At 44.2% G+C, this 8,529-nt stretch overlaps 1 protein-coding gene across 1 annotated transcript; it reads right to left on the bottom strand.

Annotated features, from left to right (window-relative positions):
* Nucleotides 1–2,150: 2,150 nt before the first annotated feature.
* On the bottom strand, nucleotides 2,151–6,166 carry LOC103809131 (regucalcin-like; the record flags this gene model as incomplete). Its single annotated transcript, XM_009081946.1, has 4 exons — nucleotides 2,151–2,593; nucleotides 3,819–3,973; nucleotides 4,599–4,730; nucleotides 5,951–6,166. Coding segments are annotated over 4 exons (554 nt in total), but the record flags the coding sequence as incomplete, so codon positions are not given.
* Nucleotides 6,167–8,529: the final 2,363 nt, after the last annotated feature.

Raw genomic sequence — 8,529 nt, 5'->3', positions numbered from 1 at the left:
GTAACAGAGAGAAATTCACCTTCAAACCTTTCTTTAGTTTGGAAAGCTGTGCTACAAAAAGAGGGTTCCAAAAGCACTCCAACCCTGGAGCCTGAGAGCAGCACACACCATGCCTACCTTTAGAGATGGAGGAAGGAGTGGCTGGAGAATTATAAACCAGCAACCCTGGCTTGCATGCCTGGGAAAGCTCTAGAAAAAAAAGTTTACAAGGGTATTAAGGATTTCTCAAGTGCAAATTGTTTCAAAATTATCTACTTTGCTTTTCTGGCAGAACAAAGACCCTAGTAGATAGGCAATTTCGCAAATAATTGGGTAATTTTTATTAAATAAGGTACCTGCACTTACTTCCTACATTTTGTTTTTAAATTAAAGGTTGGGACACTCGACTTGCCTCCAAACATCCTGCCTTCACATTCCTCTCCAGATGAGGTAAACAGGAAATCTTGCATAATTGTCAATGTACCAACGGGCATTTAACACCTTTGCTCTTAAGAACCCCCAACAGCTTAATTACTATTGGAATTATGACTTGGGAAAAAAAAACAATAGCCCAGTTGTTGAGCAAACATTACAATGAACATTTTATTTCTCAATTAAGTCATCTTTGTGCAGCTTTCTGGACTCACCTCTCTTCAAGGGCAAGGTAAGAGTGAGCCAGAGCAATGGGCCAAGATCTTTTATCCTGTTGTACCAATTATCTGGTCAAGCAGCACAGGAGCAAACTTTTTGCTGATGACCTGAAGCAATCATCTAGAATAAGTGTCTGAAAAGTACCTAATCTGGGTTTTACAGTAGACTTCAGGTAATTGCACTGAAATAATGCACTTTGGAAAATCCTGTTCAATGGCCAAGCATACTCAATAGTGCTCAGTGAATAAAGTTCCCTTCTTGGTCCTCTGGATCTCAAATTTCTTTCTGGACTGTGACCCAGTTCAACTGAAGGAGCCAAATATACTGCCTACCCTTCCCTGTCACATCCACCTTTGAAATGGGCAGCACATTTTCCTGGGATATGTGGTTTGACCTGCCCTCTGCCTGATCAGAGCTCAGAACCAGATCTCCTGCTTGCCAGCAGGCCAGAAGGCTACCACATAAGAGAGCTGGGCAATAAGGATATTTTTTAAGGAAGAAATCAACCCAACTTGGTTCTTCCAAAACTGCTGTGAGGGACCCTTGGCCCTGAGGGATGCTGGTTTTGGGAAAAACAGCTAATTCTAGAGGCAATCTGCATACAGCCCCATGGAAGCTGTGTTAACCATTTCTACATGGCTAAAGTTCCTCTGCTCCTCCAGGCATGAGTTACTGGGGGAGATTATCCTCATGAGGAGTACTCTCTCCCTACTCATAGTGTCTGAGGGCTAACTCAAGGCTTTGAATAGCAAGGGTGAAAAGGTCAAATACCTCAGAGGAAGACACTGGAACATCTAGTCTGGTAAATGATGTGTAATGTTTACTTCTTTGTCACATCACAAAGTGTCAGCATTAAGGATCTGAAAATGTATTATGTACTGTGTATCTTTCCAGGCAGTAAAAGGACAGCAAATTCAATGCCAAGGCTAGATTTCACTGTGCATCCACAGGCCTCAAGCATTCTCAAATCCTGAAAGGATCACAGTGGTTCAGTGAATCCAGGATGGGTTGTTATTTAAATAGCCTCTGAAAATACACCCTGATGTTGGGCTTTCTGGAGGAGAGGGGAGAATCTACAGGGAAAAAGGAGGAAAATACTTGAAACAGGAGAGGAAGAGTTCCAGAAGAAAGGGCACAAGAAGGTGAAGCCAAGAATGCAGTAAGACACGGAAAGCAAAGAGAGGTCCATGTGTGTGGGTGTAAATACGACCCCTGACAGGACAACTCTACCAAGCATCCATTTTGGGTATCATGGGCCGTTCTGGTAGCTCACAGTCTGTTTGTGCACTGTGTGTGGTCACTCGGCGTTTTGATGGTAATATCTGAACGTAGGAGGAAAAAATATCTGTAAGCATTATTTTAAATATAGTTTATTTTCAGCAGCCTAAATGGTGCCCTAACGACAGGACAGCCCAGAAACAGGCTAGGAAGGATGTAAAAATGGAGCCTGGATACTGCAAATAGGTCTGATCATCAAAAAAACACCTCCAGGGCAGTCCCACAGCAGAGGAACAGTCCAGTTCAAGTCATCACTCTTAAAATGTTTATTAAAATCTGCCAGATCATTGTTGGTACATCACTGTAACATGAGGAGTCAGATTCTGCTTCAGGAACTGAACAGACTTGAAAATCCAGAGCTGGTCATCAGAAAGTTCAACAAAACTAAGCTTGAGCTTGAAGAGCTTCATGGTAAGTCACAAAAGCTATCAAGGTGCAACGCATTAACTTTACCTCTCTAACCTATTGCATCAAGACATGAGCCCACAGAAATATCTTCAATTCCAAACAAGCACACTCTCAAGTGTGGGCTTAGAAATCCTCACACAGATAAATTCTGTAGTTAATTTCACTTCTCCTGGTCAGAGTTACTACAAGATGCAAGCATTTCTTCTTTGTCATGTAGTGTCAATGTTCAAGCAGCATAGAAATTCTGTGGGATCCCTTTCACACCCAGGCCTGTTATCTGTTGGAACAAATAAATAAATAAAAGTAAAATAAAATAAAATAACGGAAACTCTCCAACTGAGTATAATGAAAACATTCAAATGATGTAGAAAAAATATCACAGCAACTGACTCCTACATGGAGGGTCTCCTGCTTCAAGAGGAGCCCAAAAAAAGAGTCATTACATGGAGTTCTTTTAAACTCTTTGAGATCACTAAGATTATCAAGCACCACTCAATAATTTTTGCTAGTATACACATTATCTGTGGCCCTTACATATGCTCCTTATCTCCAAAACAAGTCATAGTAATTTTTAACTTGCTTTGCCCGTGCAAGACAAATGTAAGTTTGAAAAATACTAATTCCCCTGGAGAACTGAGGAACAAAAGCATACTCATTTATTCCTCCTATGGGCTTCTAAACTCTGTTGCTCGAGATTTCTATCAGTTCTCAGCCATGAGAAATCTGCTCCAAGCACTGCTTTCACCTAGAAAGTTGGAAGTCCCAGATCCCAGACTAGATCTCCATTCCTCCTGGAACATATCTTTATCCTGCTGCCAAACCAATAATACAGTTTGGTTTGGGCTGATGGGAAATCCTGATTAAGAGGTATATTTTATTCTCCTGATGTAGGTTTTGCTAATGAAGTGAAAAAAATGAAAAGAGAAACAAGTTTCAGATTCAGATGGAAAAGAATGTGGATTATTAAGTTACTCAAAAAGTAGCAGCCACTTTTAACAGGCTAAAAAAAAAAATCCCAAAAGTTTAGGGACTGGGATGCAGAATTTTGTCCTGGTGAATTTAAGCATTTAGTTTTTAAAGGAGAAATCTGTGCTGTAAACATTTTGATTTTCTGGCACAATTAAAGACTGAGAAGTAAGTGAATGAAATTTTCAAAAGTGCTGAAAATATAGTGAGAGATAAGAGCAAAACCCAATACTTCACAATGTATTACAGAACATGCTACACAGGGCAGGTCCAGATCCACTGGCTCCCTTCAGGTCCCAACCAGCTGATTTCAGCTAACACAGCCTATCAACACTGTTACTAACAATGTCTCCAAATCTTCCTTCCAAATACATGAGCAGCTTTACAAAAGCAGCTGTGCCTGGATGGGGGACAAGCAATGCATCTGGGGCAGCTCATCAGGTGAATGGGATGCTTGAGGACATCTGGGGGCACCTCACTCTTAGAAGACAAGGCCTGGCAGATCTGATGTATAGAAAGAAAGAAAATCTCCTCACCTTGAAAATCTCTCCGGCATGAGGTTCCTTGGCTAAGGTGGCCTCATCCAGTCCATCATATGCAGATGTCACGTACATTTCTGAGTAGTCTTTTCCACCAAAGCAGCAAGAGGTGATCCTCGGTGTGGGCAGCCTCACAGTTTGGATTCTTTTTCCTGGGAAAAAATGTGCCATTGTTTTCTAATGTCTGTTTTCTAGGAAGCATGTAATTATGAATGTACTGTAAGTGCACAGGGCACAGATGTGGCGTTTACTCAGAAGGTCTCTGTCCTTCAGCCAGAGACCATATCCTAAAGAACAGCTTGCAGGGAAATCAGATTTCTTCACCTGCCTCTTCTCTAACTGTTTTTCAGTCAATCTTCTACATATGTGAAGCTTCCTTTCCTTTTCTCAAAGTGAATCCATATAGGATGTGAGGCCAGGAGGGGCAGAGGCACGTGGCCTGGAATAGCCATCATTCCTTAACAACATTTCCCAGTTACACATTTCAACAAGGAGATTTTTTTTTTTTAATTGCAATAGATATGCAGTACATTTTTTGGGTTTTAGTGGCATTATTAAGAGTGTGAGCTGTGTCGGGCAACCATGGGAGCAGGGGTACCTGACAATGGGAGGCAGCACAGAGAGCTGCACTCCACGTGATTGAGGCCTGGACCAGCAATGTTCTTGGCAGCCCATGGGGCAGAAATGGGCAATAAATGATACCTTCTTACCTTCAAACCATTCCTCCTGGCTGCCATTCCTCTCAGATTCATATGCACATGCTGGTGGAGGACTTACCCGTCTCTGGGTCTATACGAATGACTCTGCCACCATCAATACAGGCCACCCAGAGCTTCCCTTCTGCATCTATGCACATCCCGTCGGGCATTTGCTCCTCCTTTTCTAGATGGTACAACAGTTTGGGGCAGGCTGCAGGAAGAGTTACAAAGCTGATGTTATGTGGGCTGCTGGTTCTGTGACAGATCCCAGCCTAACATCTTCCATGCTCTTGCAAACAGCTAAGTTCTTTCTCTGTGAGAATGACATGCTGCAAAATGTACATCACGTATACATTTTGCAGATGCGATAAAAGCCTAACTTAGCCTGGCAGAAACAAGCCCCCAGTAATGCCACTACAGTTTGAGATTGTACTGAACTAGGACTTCTCTTGTTTTACCAAGTGCAGAAATGCAGTGCAGCTGGGTAGGTGAGCACATGCATGGTCCTTGGAGCAGGGCCCATGGGCAGGAGACCACCCACTGTCACCCTCCAGCCATTACCCCACCCAAAAACAGACAGTTGGAGCATAGAGTCAGGGCTAGGAAGCTCAAAGTCACTACATTTTTATATTTGCAGGGGGGGAAAAGTTGCGTTAAATCTTCTTTAGAAATATTTTATCCTAAAATCTGTAGAAATAGATGTTCTCAACAAAATGAAATCTGAGCGGATGTAATTATCTTCTGCGATTTTCATTATACAAAGTCCACACTCGTTAGAGTACAAAGGCTGTTCATCCATTTAAATTCCCATGGAACATATCAGGCTGATACAGCACAAAGATATTTCACAGAGTTTTGAAATGAGTTTATATATATTTTGCTTGCCCTTAATTTTTCCTTTTTGCAGGTATAATAAAAAAATATTTATCCAGAAAATGAATTTAAGCTAAATTTGCCAACATCTGAGGGCAATTGTAATTGCAGAATTGGGAAACCTCAAAGACAATGATAACTTGATTCTCCAAATACCTTTCTGTGATACACACACACACACACACACACACACACACACGTGTTCTCTACTTGTATTTATGGAGCTTCTACAATCAAAGTATTCCAGCAGATGGCACTCAAGAATAAATAGCATCCTATAAGCTCTTTCTCATTCTACAGTATAAATGTCTTCTTCCCTGCAGCGCCTTGAACGGGTCTAAATATGAGCCATGTCTCCAGATGAAAGTAAGCTGGACTATCAAAGGTTTGTTCACCAAATACACCTGGTGTGTAACTAAATTTGAGAAATATCATAATCAGCCTGCTGACCATAAGATATGAGATCTGTCAAGTAAATCGCTGCATCTCACAGGCACAGGTCTTGCTGCAGAAAGAGTAATAGCATTAGTAGACACCAAAGTTAAAAAGCATGTATACCAATCTTTCCAGTGTGCACATCATAGTTGAAGGCATGGACAGCGTATGACAGGCTGTCGATGTGAAAGAAGGTCTTGTGGTCCAGGGACCAGTCCAGACCATTGGAGATGTCCAACTGGTCTAACTGCTTTATTACTGAATGGTCAGGGAAAAGGGTATAGAGAGCGCCTTGCCGCCTCGCTCGGACCCCTGGTGCTGTCTCTTCAGCCATCGTACCTGAAACGGAAAAAGGAGCACCAGTTAGAAAGTAGCAGCTTGTTCCTCATGTCTGATCAAAAACCTCCTGTAAGTGTTACCAAGGGATCCTAGGGAGAATCACAGGATTGCAATTTTTTTTTTCTTCCTAAAAAGAAAAGATTTTTAGGAAGAAATTCTTTACTGTGAGGCAGTGGAACAGGTTGCCCAGAGGAGTTGTGGCTGCCCCATCCCTCGAAGTGTTCAAGGCCAGGCTAGATGGGGCTCTGAGCCCGGTCTAGTGGAAGGTCCGTGGCGGTGGGTTGGAACTACATTATTTTTAAGATCCCTTCCAACCCAAACCATTCTGTGATTCGATGATTTTATGATGAAAGGAACTAACCAGGTCCCAAGAGATTGATGAGAAGAAAGAAAAGGAGCAGGTCAGGAGCAGCTGCCTCCCGCAGAGCCGATCCCGGTCAATGAAAGGATGAGTTCCTGCAGTGCCATGAGGTTTAAATCATAGACACCAAATACCCAAAGGAGCACCACAACACACCAGGAGCTGAGGTTTAGCTCACAGCAAAAGCTGAGATGCAGGCAAGCATCATGTGCTCTTTTTGTTGTTGCTCTTTGTAGTCTACTTTCATCATTTAAATGGGCCGTGCCCTTAAAATACAGATGCACTCCATGTGCCTGAGAGCATTGTCCAAATACTTCTTGAACTCTGGCATGCTTGGGGCCATGACCACTTCCCTAGGGAGCCTGTTCTAGTGTCTGACCACCCTCTGGGTAAAGAACCTTTTCATAATATGCAACCTAAACCTCCCTCTTGCCCTCAGGCAGCTGAGGAGCTCTCCCCACATCCCTGTTTCCCACAGGCTAGCCAGGGGAGTCTGCATGTGAAGGGTGCAAGCTGCAGGTCATATTCTGCTCTAGAAGCTGCATCCTTTTCTACACCTCCAGAAGATTTCCCACCGACATGAGCCATTCACTGGCTTTTAGCCCTCCATGGTGTATTGGGTTTGCGTGGCCAGGTTTTGGTAGCAGGAGGGCTACAGGGGTGGCTTCTGGGAGAAGCTGCTAGACGCTTCCCCATGTCTGGCAGAGCCAGTGACAGCAGCTCCAGGGTGGACCTGTCACTGGCCAAGGCCGAGCCAATCAGTGGTGATAGCAATATCTCTGTGATAACATACTTAGGAAGGAAAAAAGTTATTACACAGAGAGGGGTGGCTTCTGGGAGAAGCTGCTAGACGCTTCCCCATGTCTGGCAGAGCCAGTGACAGCAGCTCCAGGGTGGACCTGTCACTGGCCAAGGCCGAGCCAATCAGTGGTGATAGCAATATCTCTGTGATAACATACTTAGGAAGGAAAAAAGTTATTACACAGAGATAATTGCAGCCAGAGAAGAGTGAGAATATGTGAGAGGAACAACTATGCAGACACCAAGGCCAGTGGAGAAGGAAGGGGAGGAGGCGCTCCAGGTGCTGGAGTGCAGATTCCCCTGCAGCCTGTGAAGACCATGGTGAAGCAGCTGTGCCCCTGCAGCCCAAGGAGGTTAATGGAAGTGCAGAGATCCACTTGCAGCCCATGGAGGAGACCCACGCCAGAGCAGGTGAATGCCCAAAAGGAGGCTCTGAACCCATGGGAAGTCCATGCTGGAACAGGCTTCTGGAAGGGACCTGCAGACCCATGAAGAGAGGAGCCCATGCTAGAGCAGTTTCCCAGTAAGACTTGTGACCCTGTGGAGGACCCAGGCTAGTCCTGAGGGCCTGCATCCCATGGAAAGGGACACACACTGGAGCAGGGGAAGGACTCCTCTCCCTGAGCTGCAACAGAAACAAGTGATGAACTGACCGTAGCCTCCACACCGCTGCAGAGGAGGAGGTAGAGCCCAGGAAGGAGGGAGGGATGGGGGGAAGGTATTTTTAAGATTTGATTTGCTTCTCATTCTCCTGCTCTGATTTTGTTAATAATAAATTCACTTAATTTCCCCACTTTGAGTCTGTTTTCCGCATGACAGTATTCAGTGAGTGATCTCTCCTGGCCCTTATCTCAATTTATGAACCTTTGTTATATTTTGTGTCTCTGTCCAGCTGAGAAGGGGAAGGAGAGAGCAACTTTTGTGGGTGCCTGGCATCCAGCCAGGGCCAACACACTACTCTTGGAGACACACACCTGAAAAACACTAAAACCACTACCCCCCGAGCAGGAGAGCCTTCCTGTCAGGTGGCCCTTGTCAACAGCCTGTGTCCTCATTTAGGTCAGAGGATATGGGGTACCTTGGCCTCCTCCATCAGGCAGTAACCAAGAAGAGCATTCACAAGACAGCTTATGCTTGTGACAGTGTTTTTTGTGGGGAATTCAACTGAGGAACTGATAGCATGGAATAAAATGCATTATAT

This window comes from Acanthisitta chloris, unplaced genomic scaffold, assembly GCF_000695815.1.
Source record: "Acanthisitta chloris isolate BGI_N310 unplaced genomic scaffold, ASM69581v1 scaffold7839, whole genome shotgun sequence".
NCBI lineage: Eukaryota > Metazoa > Chordata > Aves > Passeriformes > Acanthisittidae > Acanthisitta > Acanthisitta chloris.
This window is presented reverse-complemented; position numbering and strand designations above follow the sequence as displayed.